This window comes from Prionailurus bengalensis, chromosome B4 (assembly GCF_016509475.1).
Source record: "Prionailurus bengalensis isolate Pbe53 chromosome B4, Fcat_Pben_1.1_paternal_pri, whole genome shotgun sequence".
NCBI lineage: Eukaryota > Metazoa > Chordata > Mammalia > Carnivora > Felidae > Prionailurus > Prionailurus bengalensis.
In genome coordinates this window covers 103,556,108-103,579,984 of record NC_057358.1, presented here as the reverse complement: position 1 = coordinate 103,579,984, position 23,877 = coordinate 103,556,108, and the positions used below count along the sequence as shown (strand labels likewise).

The 23,877-nt window shown below is 35.3% G+C and overlaps 1 protein-coding gene across 1 annotated transcript in view; it reads right to left on the bottom strand.

The window, feature by feature from the left end:
• PTPRQ (protein tyrosine phosphatase receptor type Q) overlaps positions 1-23,877 on the bottom strand; it is a 238,357-nt gene that overhangs the window by 193,890 nt on the left and 20,590 nt on the right. The window contains 8 exon segments of the mRNA XM_043564288.1: positions 8,870-9,016; positions 10,900-11,028; positions 12,571-12,820; positions 13,974-14,173; positions 17,410-17,479; positions 20,548-20,774; positions 21,448-21,559; positions 22,370-22,530. Of these exon segments, the coding sequence (XP_043420223.1) occupies positions 8,870-9,016; positions 10,900-11,028; positions 12,571-12,820; positions 13,974-14,173; positions 17,410-17,479; positions 20,548-20,774; positions 21,448-21,559; positions 22,370-22,530 (1,296 nt within the window).

The following is a 23,877-nucleotide window of genomic DNA, read 5'->3' as shown; positions in this document are numbered from 1 at the left end:
ATTTGTTTTTTGGGTGTGGAGTTTGGTGAGCTCTTTATAGATTTTGGATACTAGCCCTTTGTCCGATATGTCATTTGCGAATATCTTTTCCCATTCCGTTGGTTGCCTTTTAGTTTTGTTGGTTGTTTCCTTTGCTGTGCAGAAGCTTTTTATCTTCATAAGGTCCCAGTAATTCACTTTTGCTTTTAATTCCCTTGCCTTTGGGGATGTGTCGAGTAAGAGATTGCTACGGCTGAGGTCAGAGAGGTCTTTTCCTGCTTTCTCCTCTAAGGTTTTGATGGTTTGCTGTCTCACATTTAGGTCCTTTATCCATTTTGAGTTTATTTTTGTGAATGGTGTGAGAAAGTGGTCTAGTTTCAACCTTCTGCATGTTGCTGTCCAGTTCTCCCAGCACCATTTGTTAAAGAGGCTGTCTTTTTTCCATTGGATGTTCTTCCCTGCTTTGTCAAAGATGAGTTGGCCATATGTTTGTGGGTCTAGTTCTGGGGTTTCTATTCTATTCCATTGGTCTATGTGTCTGTTTTGGTGCCAATACCATGCTGTCTTGATGATGACAGCTTTGTAGTAGAGGCTAAAGTCTGGGAATGTGATGCCTCCTGCTTTGGTCTTCTTCTTCAAAATTCCTTTGGCTATTCGGGGCCTTTTGTGGTTCCATATGAATTTTAGGATTGCTTGTTCTAGTTTCGAGAAGAATGCTGGTGCAATTTTGATTGGGATTGCATTGAATGTGTAGATAGCTTTGGGTAGTATTGACATTTTGACAATATTTATTTTTCCAATCCAGGAGCAGGGAATGTCTTTCCATTTCTTTAAATCTTCTTCAGTTTCCTTCATAAGTTTTCTATAGTTTTCAGCATACAGATCCTTTACATCTTTGGTTAGATTTATTCCTAGGTATTTTATGCTTCTTGGTGCAATTGTGAATGGGATCAGTTTCTTTATTTGTCTTTCTGTTGCTTCATTGTTAGTGTATACGAATTTAACTGATTTCTGTACATTGATTTTGTATCCTGCAACTTTGCTGAATTCCTGTATCAGTTCTAGCAGACTTTTGGTGGAGTCTATCAGATTTTCCATGTATAATATCATGTCATCTGCAAAAAGTGAAAGCTTGACTTCATCTTTGCCAATTTTGATGCCTTTGATTTCCTTTTGTTGTCTGATTGCTGATGCTAGAACTTCCAGCACTATGTTAAACAGCAGCGGTGAGAGTGGGCATCCTTGTCGTGTTCCTGATCTCAGGGAAAAAGCTCTCAGTTTTTCCCCATTGAGGATGATGTTAGCTGTGGGCTTTTCATAAATGGCTTTTATGATCTTTAAGTATGTTCCTTCTATCCCGACTTTCTCAAGGGTTTTTATTAAGAAAGGGTGCTGGATTTTGTCGAAGGCCTTTTCTGCATCGATTGACAGGATCATATGGTTCTTCTCTTTTTTTTTGTTAATGTGATGTATCACGTTGATTGATTTGCGAATGTTGAACCAGCCCTGCATCCCAGGAATGAATCCCACTTGATCATGGCGAATAATTCTTTTTATATGCCGTTGAATTCGATTTGCTAGTATATTATTGAGAATTTTTGCATCCATATTCATCAGGGATATTGGCCTGTAGTTCTCTTTTTTTACTGGGTCTCTGTCTGGTTTAGGAATCAAAGTAATACTGGCTTCATAGAATGAGTCTGGAAGTTTTCCTTCCCTTTCTATTTTTTGGAATAGATTGAGAAGGATAGGTATTATCTCTGCTTTAAACGTCTGGTAGAACTCCCCTGGGAAGCCATCTGGTCCTGGACTCTTATTTGTTGGGAGATTTTTGATAACCGATTCAATTTCTTCGCTGGTTATGGGTCTGTTCAAGCTTTCTATTTCCTCCTGATTGAGTTTTGGAAGAGTGTGGGTGTTCAGGAATTTGTCCATTTCTTCCAGGTTGTCCAATTTGTTGGCATATAAGTTTTCATAGTATTCCCTGATAATTGTTTGTATCTCTGAGGGATTGGTTGTAATAATTCCATTTTCATTCATGATTTTATCTGTTTGGGTCATCTCCCTTTTCTTTTTGAGAAGCCTGGCTAGAGGTTTGTCAATTTTGTTTATTTTTTCAAAAAACCAACTCTTGGCTTCGTTGATCTGCTCTACAGTTTTTTTAGATTCTATATTGTTTATTTCTGCTCTGATCTTTATTATTTCTCTTCTTCTGCTGGGTTTAGGCTGCCTTTGCTGTTCTGCTTCTAGTTCCTTTGGGTGTGCTGTTAGATTTTGTATTTGGGATTTTTCTTGTTTCTTGAGATAGGCCTGGATTGCAATGTATTTTCCTCTCAGTACTGCCTTTGCTGCGTCCCAAAGCGTTTGGATTGTTGTATTTTCATTTTCGTTTGTTTCCATATATTTTTTAATATCTTCTCTAATTGCCTGGTTGACCCACTCATTCGTCAGTAGGGTGTTCTTTAACCTCCATGCTTTTGGAGGTTTTCCAGACTTTTTTCTGTGGTTGATTTCAAGCTTCATAGCATTGTGGTCTGAAAGTAAGCATGGTATAATTTCAATTCTTGTAAACTTATGAAGGGCTGTTTTGTGACCCAGTATATGATCTATCTTGGAGAATGTTCCATGTGCACTCGAGAAGAAAGTATATTCTGTTGCTTTGGGATGCAGAGTTCTAAATATATCTGTCAAGTCCATCTGATCCAATGTCTCATTCAGGGCCCTTGTTTCTTTATTGACCGTGTGTCTAGATGATCTATCCATTTATGTAAGTTTGGTGTTAAAGTCCCCTGCAATTACCACATTCTTATCAATAAGGTTGCTTATGTTTATGAGTAATTGTTTTATATATTTGGGGGCTCCAGTATTCGGCGCATAGACATTTATAATTGTTAGCTCTTCCTGATGGATAGACCCTGTAACTATTATATAATGTCCTTCTTCATCTCTTGTTACAGCCTTTAATTTAAAGTCTAGTTTGTCTGATATAAGTATGGCTACTCCAGCTTTCTTTTGGCTTCCAGTCGCATGATAAATAGTTCTCCATCCCCTCACTCTCAATCTAAAGGTGTCCTCAGGTCTAAAATGAGTCTCTTGTAGACAGCAAATAGATGGGTCTTGTTTTTTTATCCATTCGGATACCCTGTGTCTTTTGGTTGGCGCATATAATCCATTTACATTCAGTGTTATTATAGAAAGATACGGGTTTAGAGTCATTGTGATGTCTGTATGTTTTATGCTTGTAGTGATGTCTCTGGGACTTTGTCTCACAGGGTCCCCCTTAGGATCTCTTGTAGGGCTGGTTTAGTGGTGACAAATTCCTTCAGTTTTTGTTTGTTTGGGAAGACCTTTATCTCTCCTTCTATTCTAAATGACAGACTTGCTGGATAAAGGATTCTTGGCTGCATATTTTTTCTGTCTAGCACCCTAAAAATCTCGTGCCAATTCTTCTGGCCTGCCAAGTTTCAAAAGAGAGATCAGTCACGAGTCTTATAGGTCTCCCTTTATATGTGAGGGCACGTTTACCCCTAGCTGCTTTCAGAATTTTCTCTTTATCCTTGTATTTTGCCAGTTTCACTATGATATGTCGTGCAGAAGATCGATTCAAGTTACGTCTGAAGGGAGTTCTCTGTGCCTCTTGGATTTCAATGCCTTTTTCCTTCCCCAGTTCAGGGAAGTTCTCAGCTATGATTTCTTCAAGTACCCCTTCAGCACCTTTCCCTCTCTCTTCCTCCTCTGGGATACCAATTATGCGTATATTATTTCTTTTTAGTGTATCACTTAATTCTCTAATTTTCCCCTCATACTCCTGGATTTTTTTATCTCTCTTTTTCTCAGCTTCCTCTTTTTCCATAACTTTATCTTCTAGTTCACCTATTCTCTCCTCTGCCTCTTCAAGCCGAGCTGTGGTGGTTTCCATTTTGTTATGCATTTCGTTTAAAGCGTTTTTCAGCTCCTCGTGACTGTTCCTTAGTCCCTTGATCTCTGTAGCAAGAGATTCTCTGCTGTCCTATATACTGTTTTCAAGCCCAGCGATTAATTTTATGACTATTATTCTAAATTCACTTTCTGTTATATTATTTAAATCCTTTTTGATCAGCTCATTAGCTGTTGTTATTTCCTGGAGATTCTTCTGAGGGGAATTCTTCCGCTTGGTCATTTTGGATAGTCCCTGGAGTGGTACGGACCTGCAGGGCACTTCCCCTGTGCTGTGGTGTATAACTGGAGTTGGTGGGCGGGGCCACAGTCAGACCTGATGTCTGCCCCCAGCCCACCACTGGGGCCACAGTCAGACTGGTGTGTGCCTTCTCTTCCCCTCTCCTAGGGGCGGGATTCACTGTGGGGTGGTGTGGCTCGTCTGGGCTACTTGCACCCTGCCAGGCTTGTGATGCTGGGGATCTGGCGTATTAGCTGGGGTGGGTAGGCAAGGTGCACGGGGGCAGGAGGGGCAGGCTTAGATCGCTTCTTCTTAGGTGATCCACTTCAGGAGGGGCCCTGTGGCAGCGGGAGGGAGTCAGATCCGCTGCCGGAGGTTTGGCTCCGCCGAAGCGCAGAGTTGGGTGTTTCCACGGAGCGAGCAAGTTCCCTGGCAGGAACTGGTTCTCTTTGGGATTTTGGCTGGGGGATGGGCGGGGGAGATGGCGCTGGCGAGCGCCTTTGTTCCCCACCAAACTGAGTTCTGTTGTCAGGGGGCTCAGCAGCTCTCCCTCCCTTTGTCCTCCAGCCTTCCCGCTTTCCGAGCAGAGCTGTTAACTTATGACCTCCCAGACGCTAAGTCGCGCTTGTTGTGGGAACACAGTCCGTCAGGCCCCTCCACTTTTGCAAGCCAGACTCGGGGGTTCTGCTTGGCCGGCGAGCCGCCCCTCCGCCCCGGCTCCCTCCCGCCAGTCCGTGGAGCGCGCACCTCCTCGCCGCCCTTCCTACCCTCTTCCGTGGGCCTCTCGTCTGCGTTTGGCTCTGGCGACTCCGTTCTGCTAATCCTCTGGCGGTTTTCTGGGTTATTTAGGCAGGTGTAGATGGAATCTAAGTGATCAGCAGGACGTGCGGTGAGCCCAGCGTCCTCCTAAGCCGCCATCTTGCAAAAACCTCCTTTAATTTTTTTTAAACGTTTATTTATTTTTGAGACAGAGAGAGACAGAGCATGAGTGGGGGAGGGGCAGAGAGAGAGGGAGACACAGGATCGGAAGCAGGCTCCAGGCTCTGAGCCATCAGCCCAGAGCCTGACGCGGGGCTCGAACTAGCAGACCGCGAGATTGTGACCTGAGCCGAAGTCGGACGCTTAACCGACTGAGCCACCCAGGTGCCCCTTTATTTATTTTTAAGACAGAGAGAGAGCATAAGCAGAGAAGGGGCAGAGAGAGGGGGAGACACAGAATCTGAAGCAGGTTCCAGGCTCTGAGCTGTCAGCACAGAGCCCAATACGGGGCTCAAACTCACAAAGTGTGAGATCATGACCTAAGATGAAGTCAGACGCTCAACTGACTGAGTCACCCAGGAGCCCCTATAAAGTTAATAAGTTTAATAACTTATTAATAACTTTAATGATTTATTAATAACTTTAATAAGTTAAATTAATTAAATTAGAAAAATACCTATTGACAAATAAAAGTCATTGAGAACCCTGAAAAGTTGACTCTCTCAATGATTTCCCTACTAAAGACAGTACCATTTGCAGAAAGTAGCAAGTTGAAGGACAGAAGTCTTCCCTTTCATAAGTCTATTTATGGAAGAATAAATACAGATTTCAATACTCTGTTTGCATTTAAGAAATTATATTAACCTTCTTATGAGATATTTAATACTGGTGACAGAAAGTTATTAGGGAATATTGAAGCAACAAAGTTTTACTTAAGATTTGTTTAACCCTCATGGAAATGATAAGAAAATGCTGGTGCCTATGTTATATTCAATAGCACTGTCTCATTAGGGATAGGCAACTCCACACTTTTTAACATTACTATATAATTATTGTATAATTATTAAATTTTAATTTTTTTCCAAAACCATCTTTTCATGCCTATGTAGAAATCTGTTCAGTAAAACATTAAGGGTTATATAGGAATCTTATGAAATGTATAGGAATACTGCTATAATAACATGATACTAATTTGCTTTGATGATCAAAGTAGACTATGACCATAACATTCTCAGTGTGAACAAAATCAGTCCCATATTACTGAAATACCATATATCATTATCTATAAGATGTCAATTCAACATTTTTCTATGAATATCTAGAGATATGTTAGAACCTTACTGCTTTAAGAGAAATTAATTTAAAAATTGTTGTTAATAAATTTTTAAATAGACTATAGTCTACTTTTAAATATATAGAAGAAAATAAATTGCTAGGCTTAATTAGAATACAAAGAATCCTACTTTAATAAATAAAAAAAAGAGGGATTCTTGGGTGGCTCACTCAGTTAAGCATCTGACTTCGGCTCAGGTCATGATCTCGCAGTTCGTGGGTTCGACCCCCCCATGTCAAGCTCTGTGCTGACAACTCAGAGCCTGGAGCCTGCTTTGGATTCTGACTCCCTCTCCCTCTCTGCCCCTGCCCCACTCACGTTCTATCTGTCTGTCTCTTTCTCTCTTTCAAAAATAAATAAGCATTAAAAAAATTAAAATAAAATTAGTATAAAATTAAAATTTCAATTTTAACTGAAAGTATGTAGTTCTAGTGAGTTATTAGATTGTTATCATATAGTTTAGATTCCTTTATTACAAGTTTTTAATTAGCAGGACCAGGATTCATTAGTGGTGTTGTCAGAAGTAGAAAGCGACATTTACTGCATTTGCTAGAGCATTCCATTGAAGTCCTTCTGAAGACTGAACTATCCTAAGAGAACTCCACGGAGGAAAGTTAGCATGCAGAGGTAAGGCCATGCCATTTCTGCCCTCAGTGGAACACACCTGTTGCCTATGGAAGCTCCTGAAAGCCACCTGTATATGGTCAGGAAAGTAGGAAGATAAAACTCAGGATAAATTGTTTATTAAACATACACAAATGGGCCCTTTGTTCAAAACAATTTTGTGTAAAAAATAAGCCATGTGAAATACACCAAACAATGTCCTTAAAATTTCATTTTTTTCTTAATAAAAATGCAGAAATAAGGAAAAGGAGATGAACTGTTTAAATGATGCCAAAATAAACAGCATGACATCATATGTGGCAATCTATTACCAATTCCCCTGTTTCTGTCAAATGCTATAGGCCAAGAAAGATGACAATAAAACAATAATCTTAAATTGTGGATTCAGTTTAGGAGCACCTACACTGGCTTGATTTGAAGGAAGACAAAAATTCTGAATTTATTTAACTGCATAACAAAAAAATAAAAGTTAGTTGGTCAATTAAGTTGATGGAGGAAATGCTATTAAAAATAAACTCAAGGACTCTAGTCTGATGAGGCCCAGGTCACTATGCTGGTTTTGCTACCTATTCATAAAGCTTTCTGACTTTCTAAGAAATGCTTAAGAGCACTTATTAGATGAACATAAGGAGAGATTTAAGGTCTAATGGAAAAGACATAAACATTGCTAAGAATTTCTGACAGAAATACAATCGAAAAATGTTGAGGAAAAAAATGAGAAAATTTTGCTTATAAATATGCATCTACTTAATATATGTATTGAAATAATAGACACATAAACATTTTCATTTGAAATTGAAATAAAACATAATTTTATGTTCTTTCAAACAGCAAAATATTACCAATGGTTAATTGTTCTTTGAAGGGGAGAATAACAAAATTCCCTAATAGTTGCTGCCCTCTAATGGTCAAATACTTGAGTGATTTATCTGATGAATGTATGCCCAATCTTTAGTTGTAGGTGTATGTGTGCACTTGCACACGTGTGTATTTAATTTACAAGTTACTGTATGTTACACATCAAAAAATATGGAACCTATTTATTTATTTATTTATTTATTCATTTATTTATTTGTTTATTTTTGAGAGAGAGAGAGAGAGAGAGGGTGAGAGGGAATGCGAGCAGGGGAGGGGTGGAGAGAGAGGGCTCAACACAGAACCTGAGGTAGGCTGCAGGCTCTTAGCTGTCAGCACAGAGCCCAACACAGGGCTCAAACTCACAAACCGTGAGATCATGGACTGAGCTGAATTCAGACACTCAATCCACTAAGCCATGAGGTGCCCCTGAAACCTTTTTAAGGTATTAATATACTTGCAAAAAAAAAAAAGTGTGTTCTTCTCAATAATTGCAATCCCTAAGTAAAAATGAAGACATTTAGCAAGTTTGATGGTGGTCAGGAAAATATGTTGTGGGATAACGGGGTAACATTTTTGAAACACTATAGTTCATCCCAAACTGCGATGTTTAATACATACAAATAAAAAAAACCTTTGTTAGGAGAACTACCGTTTTCATAATTTCAGGATGCACTGTTAAGTTTGTAGTATGCACCCTCAATGAATCCTCACTTGCTTAGAATACCCTTTTGATTATAAACATATTTTGTTAGAGGCACTAGGGATATATGGATTCCTCTACATGTTATTCTGTGAGAAAAATCTATTCTACATTGAATAATGTGAGTCCAACAATGTCTTTGTTAAATGTTAAATGTTAATGGATTTTTTTACTTTGACTTATTGAGGTTTTGCCAATCTTCACTGTGAGCCTCAAACAGACTGACACTACATATAATGCGCTGTCTTGTTTGATCTCTGGTTCCTCTATAAAGCATGCTGTGGGTTTAATGTTCTAAGGAACACATGCACAGAATGCATTTGGTAGTTATCTGATAAGAAAATAACATGAATTAAGTAAATATAAACCAAACAGCTTCTAATACAATGTTTAACCAATGCAATAAAACACACAAGCAGGGTAAAATATCTCATGAACACACTACAGAAGATGTTCTTACCTTCTGGAGGAGTGAATACTGAAATATTTGATTTGGGTCCGATTCCTGCACTGGTTTCAGCTGCGACATATACATCGTATACTGTAAATGGTGTTAGGTTAGTGAATGCAAATTTAAGGTCTTTCGTGCTATTATCCAAAATCCGACCTGCAAAAAGCAAAAGATACTGTGGATTATTTTCTCATAAAGCATTTAATCATTCTCACATTTAAGTAGAGAGCCAAATATAGCAATTAACGTTTGTTACTACAATTTAAAACATTACAGTCACAATTATTACAATTTTCAAACATTTACCTTAGTAGTGCATTGATATCAGGTTAATTAAAACAATGGAAAGAACATGAAAATCTTCCAGTATTCAAAATAACCTTCATTAAATCATAAAGCCCTATCCAACTACCATGTTATTTTTTGACATTTTTGAAAGGAAAACATTAGTTACTGCCAATATTAAAATAGCCACAGTATTTTATACATAAATTTAGTCATTTAAAATGCTAAACATTCTAATTATCTTCTTTAATATTTAGAAAATATTTCTAGTTTAGCTTCTGAGAAAAACTCCTTAAATAGTACATCATCAAAATTATTTTAACCCTCAACTTCACCTCTGAATAATTCTTTCATCTCTTGCTCTAGCTGAAACCAGGCTCTCTCCTAAGAACATGGCTTCTGTTCCTTTAGCCACCCCACCTGATGGTCTAATTTTTTCCATGGTCATCAAGTGACTATGCCTTCAGGTATGATGTTTTCTCTACTCCTCATAGCCTTGTCTTAGACCAACAGAGCTCCCTCCTTACAAAAGCTCACAGCTATAAATCTAATGTCATCAATGGCATCCACCACCCCTCATTGTTGCAGTGACCTTCTAAGCCCAGGGTCACTCCCCTCATTCTGGATGGTTTAGTGCCTGTTTCGATGTCACTGTCTTCAGTGCAACCATCTTAATTTGTGGTGATTTCAGTATTCCTACAGACAATCCTTAAAACACTCCCAGCTCTCTTCAAATAATCTAGTCCTCCACCCTATCTCAGCCACTCCCAAGGCCATCACTATTACCAGGAACCCTGAATCTTCCATGATCTCAATTTCATGCAACTCTTTCTGACCATTCTTTCTTATTTCCTGTTCATTTATTCTAGAACCCAAAGCAACAAGTCTTCAAGTTTACTGGGACCTCCAATCCATTGATCTTTTGACCTATTTTATTCTTTTTGGTTTGGTTCTTCACCACTAGGTTTCCACTCTTTATCCATTCTCAATGACATTGTTGATTATAATCACTGCCTTTACATAAGCCTTCAATTCCCTTGCCCTTTTCTTGTTGAAGGGAGCTGGAAAAAAACACAAATCCACTCTGACTGATAACACTTTATCACTACCACACCTCGAATGAGCCCTAAATTGTACCTAGTCCCCTACTAAACTTCCAGGCTCAATCAGTCTCTACTCTTTTAAGTAAGTTTTCTTTCATAGAACTCAGATTAGGAAAGAATTTTAGAGTTTACTTAATTTAGTTCTAGCAATACTTTATCTGAACACCTCAAATTATCTGACAAGGGGATTCCAGGTCCTGATTATTCACAAAGATGGAGAACTTGCTACATTAAGTAGTTGCCTATATTATTTTTAGAGAACTCCAATTATTAGATATGCATTCCTTGTTCTAAGAAAAAATCTGATTTAATACAATGAAGTCCATTGTTCTTGATAAATATATTTGCAATTAGAGTAAGTGAAGGTCCTCCTGTTCAGACATTTGAAGACATGATGTCCTCCAACAATTCTCTACTTAGGATTTATCTCATTCTTTCAGCTTCTCCTCATGAAATACGGAATATGGACAATGTTTATGATTTTAAACAAAAACTTCAAAGAACCTCATCTTCCTTATTCCTTTTTTATTGTTTGCTTCAATTGTAGGATCTTATAAAAAAAGTGTGATACTTTTAAGGAGCTTGATAATGCTAACATATTTTACATAATTCTTACTCCAAAAGGCAAACACAAAACTGATTGAGACTTACCTGATGGTCCGTATAATTCAACTCTGTAACTAAATTTCCCTGTTATTACACTTGGTGGGTCCCATGAAATTGAAAAAGACTTCCCTGTAATGTTGCCTGTTACACAGTTTTGTGGTGGTCCTTCAGGAACTAAAATGTTTACAGAAAAAAAAGTTAACAAATAATAAATGAGAATTTTATTAAAAACACATAATAAAATACAAAGTCAGAAAGAAAATATCACACTATGAGCAAAGGGTTTTTTAATTAAAAAAAAAAAGGAAACTGAATGAATTGAAGACTTTAAACAAGACAAGCTGGCTCATCAGATGGACTACTTATTTGCAACATAAACTAGTTTGATTTAAATGCTGTATATGATTGCACAGGGTGTTTCATTCCAACATTGTTCCCTGCAGTTACATTCTCCTGATACATACTTATATATTGAATTCAACCAGGCCTGGGCATAGGCCTTGAAAAGCACTCTCCCTCTGGTGGACACAGGTAGAAGGATCAGGGAATTAACTGGACCTACAGAATCTTATTGGCAAAGGTCTTTACCTTCTGTATTAATACGTGTATTTGGTTCTGAGGGGAAATTTATAACCTATAGTTAAAAGATTCTAATGTAACATGGGTAACATATAAAAAATAACGACATTTAAAAAGTCTGTCTTTCATAGATGTGTTTCTACATTTTGCATTTTGATTGAAATGAAATATTCCAAGTATTTTTCTCAAGCCAAGGTTCTTGTCTACTAAATCTCACTGTGTGTTATCCTCATGAAATTATTTTTTTAGCTGTAGAAAAAGAAGTATGGATGGAGGAAATGGTAAGATTCAAAGATGATTATTTAAATCAAGAAAAAAATTTCAAACTTCATTTCATGAAATGATAAAAGCTGACAGCTATGTCATCAGAAAAAAAAAAATACTGTGCTTTAGTGAAATTACCCTACCAGTAATAATTTCCAGTAACCTAAAAAATTATCAGTCACAAGTGAACAGGTCTGACACTACATGTTTAGTAGGGTATCATGTCAGTAACTACATAAATTTACATATATATAATACTATAATCCCATAATTAAATACATAAATACCCATAGCTAGAAAAGTGTACTTTTCAAAATTAGTAGTAATAATATCTAATTGTACTCATCGAATCCTAACACCACCACCAAAAGGAAGTTTCTATTGCTGTCTCCATTTTTCACATAGGGAGGAAACTCCAGTGCAAAGTAGACATAAGTAGGTGTATTTTTTATATACTATTTTTGTCTGATACCGAAATGTGAATCACGTGATATTTCTGCCGCTACAGATGTTAATTCCACATTTGATTATAGCAGTCTCAGTGAGAGGAGGGTAGAGATGATTGCAGGAGATATAAAAGGGTAGAGATGATTATGAAAAATTGTTGAGATCACATAGATAAAAACTTATCTTAGGATCATGGTTATTAGCTCAAGAATCCTTTGGGTCAAATCTCCTTTTTCATTTTAGATGCTTATGTTAATATTATAAAAGAGTACTATAATTGGTATGCCCATTTTCTGTTATTGGTGGGAAAAGTTACCGAAAGGGAAGGAAGTTTTAATAAAAAACATCTATATGAAAAAAATGAAAGATTACTCTCTAAGTAGTTTAACTCTTTTTTTTCTACATACACAAAAAATGAAATCATACCTGATTCCGGTGTTCTGACAATGGTACTATCAATATAACCTGCTTCCGTTGTAACAGCAGAAACTTCAAAAAGATATGTTGTATAAGGTCTCAAATGTGTCACTACAAAACTTATAGGCTCTTTCCACACAGAGCTTATCTTACTCCTTGCCAACGTGCTCAAAGAATATGTGGTACGCGATGGAGGTGTAATTCTACCAAGGGTTGGAGAAGGGCTGGTGGTACTCCATAAAAAAGATTCATTATTCTCCTAGTGAATAAATAAATAGCATTGGGAAAATAATTGGCATCTCAAGGTGAACATGATAAGTGTAATTCATTTCTTTTTCTTTTATATAATAAATATTGTTCTTAAATTTATGTGTATGATTCATTACGATTTTAACAGATTGTTATCTATTCAAGTTATGGACAAATTTGCTAGATTTTAGCTTTACCCATTTATATCTACAGTTTTAGAACAGAATATATTTATTGTATTCTTTATACCTTAATATTTCTTATGAATAGGATTTCAAAAGGCTTAGAATAAAGGTAAAGCTATAGCAAAATTATTAGTAAGAATTTTTAAAATTCATGTTAGGGGTGCCTGGGTGGCTCAGTTGGTTAAGCATATGACTCTTGATTCCAGCTCAGGTCATGATCTCACGGTTTGTGGGTTTGAGCACCACATCGGGCTCTGCACTGACAGCGCGGAGCCTACTTGGATTGTTTCTTTCCCTCTCTCTCTGTCTCCCCCCAACCGCTGCAAAGTAAATAAATAAACATTTTAAAAAAATTAAAAGGAAGTTTAATGAGACTTCTGTAACTTAAAGTATTCAAAATAAAATAATTTTGTTTATCAATAATACCACAAAGATCACCAAAATTATCTTTGGAAAAGCATGACACGGTATTCCCAGAGAATTCCCATAAATGACTAGAGTAATAACAAATTCTTTGCCAAAGATATGCACAACCAAAACAATCTACTTCCACAAACATAACTTTGCTGCCTTCTGCTCCCCTCCTGTCACATGGAAATATCTTTTTTCAGCGATATCTTATACTTTGCTCTTTCAGGTCTTTATAAAATATCCTCCACCCAAAATAGCCCTCTCACACAATCTCTCATGTCCTTATTCCAAGGTCAAGCCAAGGTCCATTCACAAATGTGGCTCCTTTTAAGAAGTCTCTCCAGAGATCCCTGTGAGATTTTTATATTTCTTGAATTCTCAAACCCTTCACTTATTCTACCTTGAATACAGCCAATTGTGTATAACATGATACTATAACCTAATACTATAAGTAATCAAGCAGCTAATAAGCACAGTGGCTTAAAAAATGTTTTTCAAATGCTGGAAACTTCAAGTTATAATTTCACCTAGAATTTTCGAGACATAGAAAGTGTTCATAACACTTACATTGCATTCTGGCAATTTCCCAGTCAAAATGTCTTCTACTCTGATGGAGACATCTTTCACTACTATCCCACTTCTGGCATGCTTGACACTAATCTTGAAGCTGGTAATTTTGCCATTTGGTTGCCGAGGTAAATACCAAATCAGGTTTACTGCAGAATAGTTAAAGGCCTCAACTGTGAGATTCACTACTTTTCCTGGAGCTGGGGAAGTGAGAGGGTTTGAAAGAAGGGAAAAAAACACTGTTATAAATCTTAGAATGGCATTCACATAATGTTGGGATGTTACACTTCTCACATTATGTAAAATTAAATATTCTATGTTAGAAAAAAACTCCACTTGGCGTCAGACTTTTAGAAATATATTTAATTAATTTTTCCTGGAATTTGAGCCCACAGATTTGTATTTAAGACAAAATAAGCTTTATTTTAGGATTATTTGGCAAATGGATCCATTGATGAACTATTTCAAGCAAATCTGAAAAATATCCAATCAACAGTTATTTGTGAATATGCAAACAAATTTGAATAATGAATATCCTGAAATATTTTGGAATTGTGTAGTTTCCTTAGATAATGAAGAAGTGGCAAACTGAAGCAATTAGCCAGCCATGTAAACCAAAAAGCACATTTCCAGAATGTATGTAAATATCTAGTGCCTAACATAAAGTGGACACTACCCAACTGGTTGTGCTTATTATGTTTTGAGTTTTATACACCCTCAAAATAAACTTTCATCAGAATTTGTGACCAAATAATTCTTAATAATTATTGATAAACTGCAATAACAAGCTATATGCCATTTTACCTGGTGTGAGACAAACATGAAACCAGAATGAAGTAAAATTATGCACATTAATTTCAAGGTAAGTTATGCAAAACTGACGGTGTAAATAATCAAGATCTTTTATAATATAGAACAAACACGACAAATCACTATTAAGAGGAATAAAAACAAAACAGGATGCTCACGATAAAACACTACATGTGATAACAATGCCTAGTATTAAGATATAGAGTTTAAATGCACATTATAAAGAAGAATGCCAGAATATGAATTGTAAATAAAAGTCGTATAAATTATATAAGGAAGTTAGGTCCTAGGAAAGAGAGCTGTTATAAATTATGTTAAATCATAGAAACTAGGAAACTCAAGGTCAGCTCAATTTTAATGGAAAAAAATAAACCAGTTTGGAGGGGTAATTAATCACTAATAATGGATGGAATGATTGATGGAAATTTTTTTCTCCATGGAAAACTCATCAATGGAATTAAAGCTTAGAAAGGACATTGAAAATATAACTCTCTGACACTAAAGATCAAACCACTTGAATATCTTTTGGATGGATAAAATATAATAAAGCAAAAGGAAAAGGGTTGTTAAATATATGAGGCTATAAAATTATGAGTTAAAACTTTTATCATCATTTTTTTAAAAAACTGAATGTATTTGACATATAACTATATAAATTTAAGGTGTGCATTGTGTGAATTTTATATATATCCATATTGTATTATGATTGCTGTTGTAGTCATATTTAACATAACATCTATCATGTTACATAATTATAATATCACATTGTACTATTCATTATATTGTGCATGAGATTTCTATGACTTACTTATTACTTGAGGCAAGTTTGTATCCTTGAACAACATCAGTCTTATTCCCCTACCCCCTATCCCCTGGTGACCACCGTTTCACTCTTTTTTTTTTTTTTCAACGTTTATTTATTTTGGGGACAGAGAGACACAGCATGAACGGGGGAGGGGCAGAGAGAGAGGGAGACACAGAATCGGAAACAGGCTCCACGCTCTGAGCCATCAGCCCAGAGCCTGACGCGGGGCTCGAACTCACAGACCGCGAGATCGTGACCTGGCTGAAGTCGGACGCTTAACCGACTGCGCCACCCAGGCGCCCCCACCGTTTCACTCTTAATGCATCCTAATCACCTTTTAAAATTTCTGATATGTGTAAACTATACACATGGTTATAATTATGTCTGATATGTATATGTATATATATATATATATATGATATGTGTGTGTGTGTGTGTGTGTGTATATATATATATATATAAGGCAAATTGCAAACAAGCTACACATTTTCAAATGAACCTCAACAACAGATACAAGGAACTACTCAAGTATAGAGAAAATTGAATTTATAAGGTAACCAAACATTTATTAAATGCATGATTTTAAGATATTTTAAAAGTGATCAAAAATATTAAATGATGGGAAATAATTAAATACGGTAAACAACACTTTGAAAAAATGGTAATTTGATTAACTTGCTTTAATAATTTTTTTTCTCAAATTTTTCTGCTTGTGCTTTCCTTTTGTGACTTCATGATGTCTGAAGAATAATCCTGGCTCTTTTCTGTAGTTGGAAGGTCTTTCTCTATTTTAAATAATCTAGCTTCTACTTCTGGACTTCTATGTACCAAAATCCAATTATTTCTCAATTTTCATAGAGTGAATTTATCCATTTTGATTCAAGTCAAGATTCAATACTGTAGTATCAAAACTTTCTGTTTTATAAATAAATCATTTCATCTTTCAGATAAGTGTTCTCCAACACTTTGAGGACATAGCTAGCCTAATGAGATGCATAAATTTTCTAGTATGTGTAAGTGTCTACAACTTTCCAAAGCATACACCATACAAAGCTTGCATTTATTGAGCCAGAAAGAAACTTCATAAATCCAATATAGAGACTTCTAAAAATATTACCTGCATTTCTAAGGATCTATCAAGTTGAAAATGGAAGTGCAAGAGGTATTTCTATTATCTTAAAGCCAAAATAAATTCTATGTTTACCAGAAATAATACTGATGGGAAGTTAAGAAGCTGAGTTTTTTCCACTTGTGGATGGAATATTAACCCAGTAAGGTATAACAAGTTAGCCTGTATAGTCTTCTGAAGAGTATTTTTATTCATGGGGAAGAAATTACTTCTGATTTAACAATAATGAATGCAGTTTATTTATTTCATAGAACTATTCCTTAAAGTTTGGTTATATATAGTATAAGTAATAAAAAGGAGTTGGAGAATACTGACATAATGAAATTTAGATTTACATTACATTTTTACATCTTTAACATTTACAAAAAAAAAAAAAAGAGGATAGATAGGAGCAAGAGAAATTATGTAATTATCCAATTTGCCCAAAAACTCACAACAAATGATCAACAGTGAGACTCCCAAGACAAAATTATTTTCATATATCATTCAAAAGTTTTTCATAATTAGAAAGAATATTATAATACATATTTTAATGAATAAGCATCCAATAAGACTCTAAAAGTAATTAAATGGCCATACTATTGAAAATTTTATGGATTTTAACACTATATTTAGTTTATATCCTTATTTATTTCAAATGACAAAAACTCATAATTAAGCTAATTTGGGAATAAATGATTTAGGAAAATTACCACTTTCTGCCGTTTGGAAAAGAAATGGATCACTAAACACTCCAATGCCAGCGCTGTTTTCAGCAGCAACCTAAAATAGACCAATAGAATTGTGTTCAAACTTTTTACTCTCTAATTAAACAGAATCTGAAATAATAAAATTTTGACTTGTTGATAAGTTAAACGATAGACACTTCCCTTAATTCTTGAAATACTCTTAAAGTAGATAGCACACATGGAACTAATCCATATTTTCATTTTCCCTAAGGGTATATTTGCAGCACAGTTTGATTCAACACATTTCTCAAATTTCTAATGGAAAAATTAATAGTCAAGTTTTGTAGTCAATTAGTAGTGATAATAACAACAGATACTACTTGTGGGAAACTTCTATGTACCAGGAAATTTCCTAGAAATTTTATACATCTCATTTTATCCACATAATCAAAACATAAGGTATTCCTATCAGCATGTTATAGATGAGGAAACTGATTGAGAGAGGTCACGTAACTTGTGCAAGTCATACAGGAATAAGTGATAGAACCAGAATTCCATTGAAATCATGCTTATTTCTAAAGCTCAACCACTTTTTATTATATTAACATTGACTATTTCTGTAACAAATACTAAACCATATACACAGTATCTGGCTTGAGAATTTACAATATAACCAGTCAAATATATACTCAAGAAAATTTTACAAACAAGTCTAATCAGTGATAGTAAGTATTTTGAATTTAAAAGATGGAAAAATTCTTTTGACTCGGATAGTCTAGTCAAAGAGACTAGAATAGGCACAGAAAAATGTCATTACTGAGATCAAAACTCTTGTTATTCCAAATGCCATAAGTGGAGTCTGAAAACCTTGGCTTATATTGAATTTCATCTGGGGTGCCTGGGTAGCTTAGCTGGTTCAGTGTCTAACTCTTGATTTTAGCTCAGGTCCGGATCTCATAGTTCTTGAGATCAAGCCCCGTCTGGGGCTCTGTGCTGACAGCATGAAGCCTGCTTGGGATTCTCCCCTTCTCTCTGTACCCCCTGCCTCTCAAAATAAATCAAGTTAAAAAAAATTTTTTTAATATATTGAATTCCACCAATTACCAAATGAGTAGCTATAGGCAATTTACTTCGTACTGCTCTAAATCCCATTTTCCTTCTCTTTAAAATGGGGATAACAATATATCTATGTCATAGAATTGTTTCAAGGACTAAATGAAATAACACATGTAAAGTACTTAATAGGATTTTCCCAAAATCACATAGATTTGATACCTACATTTGAGTATATCAAATGGACTGCACCAAATACCCTTTGGAATTCTGCAACAGCTAACATTTATTCGAACAGCGTAAAGGTCACAACAATGATTTATAAAGTGTGGAAAGAACAGAAGAATAAGGGCTTCCCAGTAGATCTGAAGTAAGAGAATTCAAAGGAATAAAAATTCAAATTCCATAAAAACAGATCTAAGCAGAACTAGGTTAGCTAAATTACCTTTCTGTCTGCAATAGCTTCTTATATCACATTAAAGTGTAATCTATACCTATTACCTTCAATAGTGTATTTTAACATATAAGCTAATCTGAATAAATGCTTGTTGATAGAAATTATGTGTACTATGCCATTCTCAGATGCCAGTAGAAAAGGTTTCCTAGTCTTTACCCATGGTTCTGCAATGAAATAGCCAAGTCATGAGTCTTTGACCTTGACCTCTGCATCAGTAAGTTTCCTTTTAACTATTCTCATATAGAGGATCCCTACTATTGGGATGCTTTCCAATTCTTACTGTGTGCTTTTATTCCACGAATAGGCATGCTTCCAATAAGGAAACTACCGCCCCCAAGGCAAATTCTCTTTCCCATCATTTCTTACCATCCAGAAAGCCATTTCAGTTATGTCTTTTCACATATTTATACAGCTTTTATAGATTTTTTCTCTACATTCCATTATCTTCAAAGCTCAAAGAACATATTGATGTTATGTTGAAAATAGGATCAAAAAGATATCTGTATCCTTTCCTATACTATGGAAATATGACAAATGTATCTTAATTGTAAGTATTTTCATATGGCCTAACTAATTTAGGATTGCTTTTTATAATTTCTCCTTTACTTAATTTCTTTATTTAATTTTTTAAAAATGTTTATTTATTTTTGAGAGAGAGAGAGAGACAGATAGAGCAGGGAAGGGGCAGAGAAAGAAGGAGACACAAAATCTGAAGCAGGCTCCAGGCTCGGAGCTGTCAGCACAGAGTCCGACATGGGGCTCAAACTCACAAACCGTTAGATCATGACCTGGGCCAAAGTCAGATGCTCAACCAACTGAGCCCCCTAGGTGCACCTTCTTTACTTAATTTCTAAATAACATGTTGTTTAATTCTGCATATTAAACATTGTAAAGAACTAGAAGTTTTTCTAAAGACACAGTAAATTTTCAGGAAATATTTATTGAATGGAACAGAATTGAATTCACTGTTGTCTGAGAAACTGGCTCAATAGCAACTTTCAAATTTGCTAAGAGAAACGTAAATCCGACAAAATGAAGAGAAAAATAACAAACCTAACTTTACATTTAATGAAAAAATAGACTATTTTTTCCTATAAAGCCTAAGTTATTCAATTTAAACTTGATTTATTCATTTAAAAAGTCACTAAGCTAAATGGTTTTAAAATAAATAAATAAATATAAATACACCTAAAAATGAAAAGAGATTACAATATTTGTTCAGTTAAGAGCCCAGATAGGCACTGAGGTCATGACTCAAATGTTCATTCTTCAGTCACTTGGCTGTGTTCAGCTGCAAAGTCTTGACCAGGTGGGAAAAAGTTCCTTCACTTTTATGGGCCCAGCACGCTTAAAAGTTCCTTCACTTTTAAAATGAATGAAATATTTTTTAATTTTTTAAAAAAAATTAATATTTATTTATACTTGAGAGAGAGAGAAAGAAAGAGGGGGGAGGGCAGAGAGAGATGGAGACAGAATCCAAAGCAGGCATCAGGCTCTGAACTGTCAGCACAGAATCCAATGTGGGGCTCAAACCCACGAGCAATGAGATCGTGACCTGAGCTGAAGTCAGAGGCTTAACCAACTGAGCCACCCAAGAGCCCCCAAATGAATGAAATATTTTAATAGTAAATAATTATTTAAAAAAATATTACCTTGATTTCATACGTTGTTCCAGGATTAAGATTAGTAAGAAGAACTTCCAGACTGTCCGGCTTTGTTCTAACTTGTGTATATTCTGTTTGCATCCATGGACAAACTTCCTTATATTTCACAATGTAAGATATGATTCTTCCATTTGGGTTAGGTGGTGTATTCCAAGACAGAAGAATCCCAGCAGATCCAACTCTTTCTCCCGCTAGGAAGACTGGAGGCCCTGGTTCTATTAAAACATATATATATGTTGTTAAAAAGACAAACAACTATTGTATTTTCATAATCATAAGGAAGAAAGTATTTCCAGATGTGGACTTTTGAAGTTCCCAAAGACTAATGGCCTCTCAAATGTGAGTTTGATCTCCCTAGAGCTTTGCTACCAAAAGAAAAAAAAAAGGTTAAATGCATTGGGGGATACCCAAAACATTCTTTTGTAAGAATGTAAAAAATGGAATGCTACTACATACTACAGGGCAAATACACTTTTGATGCCAGATCGTTTTAAAAAGAAACTTATCTGTGCAAAGCTTACACACAAAACTAAGAAAACAGGAATGCAGTCTTACAAACTGAAAAATTCTTCTGAGCAAGTGTAGTGAGTTTATTTTCATGGCTCTGCATCATTTAAATATTACTATTAACAGTCTCTGTGATCCATTTCACAAACAAGTATAATTATCATTATCATTACTCTCTGAAAGTCAAGAAAGCTAAAGAACTGGTAGAACACAGGTCTTAAACAGATCACTTTCTTAAGTTTCCATTTTGCGTTAATTACTAACCTGTTGTCATGCATATAATGCACATATTGCTAATGTAAGTATTTCCATCCAATAGATTTATATTAGCTGCAAATATTTCATAAAAACACTTCATAAAAAAAGAAAATACATACTCACTTGTTACATTCGTTGTCACTGTTCTACTAACAGGAGAGCTGTATGTTGTAGCAGAAATTGAAGAGATGGTCACATCGTACCTAGTGCCAGGAACAGCGTTGGAAACATCAACCTAGAACACCAAAAACAAATAACTGCCTTAAAACTCTTTCTGGAAAACAAGAAAGCTAAAACAATAAATCTATCACAACAACAACAAAAATAAACATCTCACTCTATAACTCTGCTGTGTTTAAAACATTCCAAATTCCATATTATTGTAAAATATAAATCTGTTCTACCACATAACTATTTACCAATAACATATAATGAAAACTTACAAAATATACTGTTATCAAGAACTAAATCAGTATTTCAATCTATCTAGTTTGTTGTCACAAGAAACAACTATTTAAGAATCTAAAGAAATCTACAGTCCATTGCTTAACCCTGGTTTTTAAAAGTATATTAAAATACCTGTGTCTCTGAAGTTCCAATAAAAAGTAAAAGAAAAATGATTATAAAATCCATCATTATTACATTTTTCAGGCAGTGGAATCACATTGATGGCTCTAGAGAGAAATGTTGCCTGCATTAATGATTTAAAGACAGATCCTCCTGGCAAGTACACAATTAATGAGCCTGGATTACTCAATAGCTCTGCCCTTTCTTTGTTAAACTATTCATGAACCCTTGGATGGCTGGCTGTAGGTTCAGGGTAAGACTGAAGAAAAAAACGCATAGATGTTGCTAAGGTAACAATCCACCGATGCTGAAACTTAAACTCATCAATTCAGTATCAGTGTTTTTGTCTTCATTTTGTGCTTTTAAAAACTCTCAAAGGAGTAAGTTTTCATGGTGTATGAGTTTCATAAAGAACTTTCTTATTAGGACCAAATATAAATACAAGTTGGCTCAGCAAGTACGATAATGAAACCTATACCTGATACTCTCCACCTCCAAGATCTTTGATAGTAACAAAGCCACTGTCAGGAACAAGATCCACATGAAACCTTTCCACATGGCCAGAGGGCAGGCTCCAGTACAGAGAAAAGGAATGTGCAGAAATATTGAAGGTTTTAAGTTTCTCAGGTCTTTCTGGTTCTGATATTGAAAAATAGAGGTTTGAAATAGCATTATTCTCTTAAATATTCAAAGATAAAATGAAAATCAATAGCCTGTAAGATTTCAACATAACCACACTGTCAGAAAACACTGAGTCCTTTAAGTTATATCTAGGCACACGTAGGTGTTAGGCATCTAAATCTTTAATAGTAACTAGTTTCTAAGTATAATTATCAGAAATAATATATCAATTTATGTATGTTTCTAGGATATATTTTACCTATTAAAATCTGTTAGTTGTCCAAATTGTTTGTTAAAGCTTATGCTTTAATTGAAAACTTGAATCATTTAAAGAAACTTATTTAAATCCAAATTATTGATTCAATTACCTGGATGTTTTAACAAGCAGAAGATAATTGGGAAAAAAATGTAGCTAAAATCTGCCAATGTTTTTAAAGAGTGAGCATTTCTGATGAATATTTAGCTACGTGTTTCCTTAAAAGAAAAGCTGTTTTCTTATAGGAAGTAAACAGTAAGTATTAACTGTCCTAGCCACTTCAACCATATTTTTCTACCTTTGCTTCCACTGTTTCCGGAGTTATGTTTATGCTGCCTGTACCTCCTTGAAGGGAGTTTTCTGCATAAAGTTCTTCTGATTGGTTGCCAATGAGTCAGATACTCACTCTGCCTTATCTTTAGTGCAGATTCCGAACAAACAATATAGGGGGAGGAAAAGAGATTATGAAGTCAAGCATGTGAAAAACATACCTGATACAGTCCCAATCTAATACCATTTCCAAAAGAAAGAAGTCTGAAATTAATCACTGAACTCCACTTAACCATTTTAAAGCCCGCCTATCAGAGATACTTTAAAATGGATATAAAAAAATGAAACATACATTTCATAACAAAACTGATAGGGCACATTGCATAATATAGTAACCTTAAGAGGTCAATTTCTCACATTTGGGCAGGTGAGAGAGATACTTTTAGAAAAGTCTTTTTTTTTTTCTTTTTCTTTATCTTCTTTGAAAAGTTGCTTTAATGCTTATAATGCTTCCGTAGTAACTGATCCTGGTATTGGTCAATTAATTTCTACTATGACATTTTTAAAGATACAACAAACATTCTTTTGGCATCATCACCAAATCGTCCATGTAGGCAGAACTGTAGTTTTATAATAACTCTTCAGAAATATCGTAAACCCAAGGTAAAAGATCAGAGGAATACCCAGTTTGTGTGAGTAGAATTCCTTTGTTGTGCATAGCTGTTGGCATTTTTCCTGGATCTTTCTGCACACAGATCTATGCCCTCTGTATTCCCAAGCTTGAGAGAAAAGAGCTTGGTTCTTCTCACATTAAAACAGACAAAAGTCTAACATGCAAA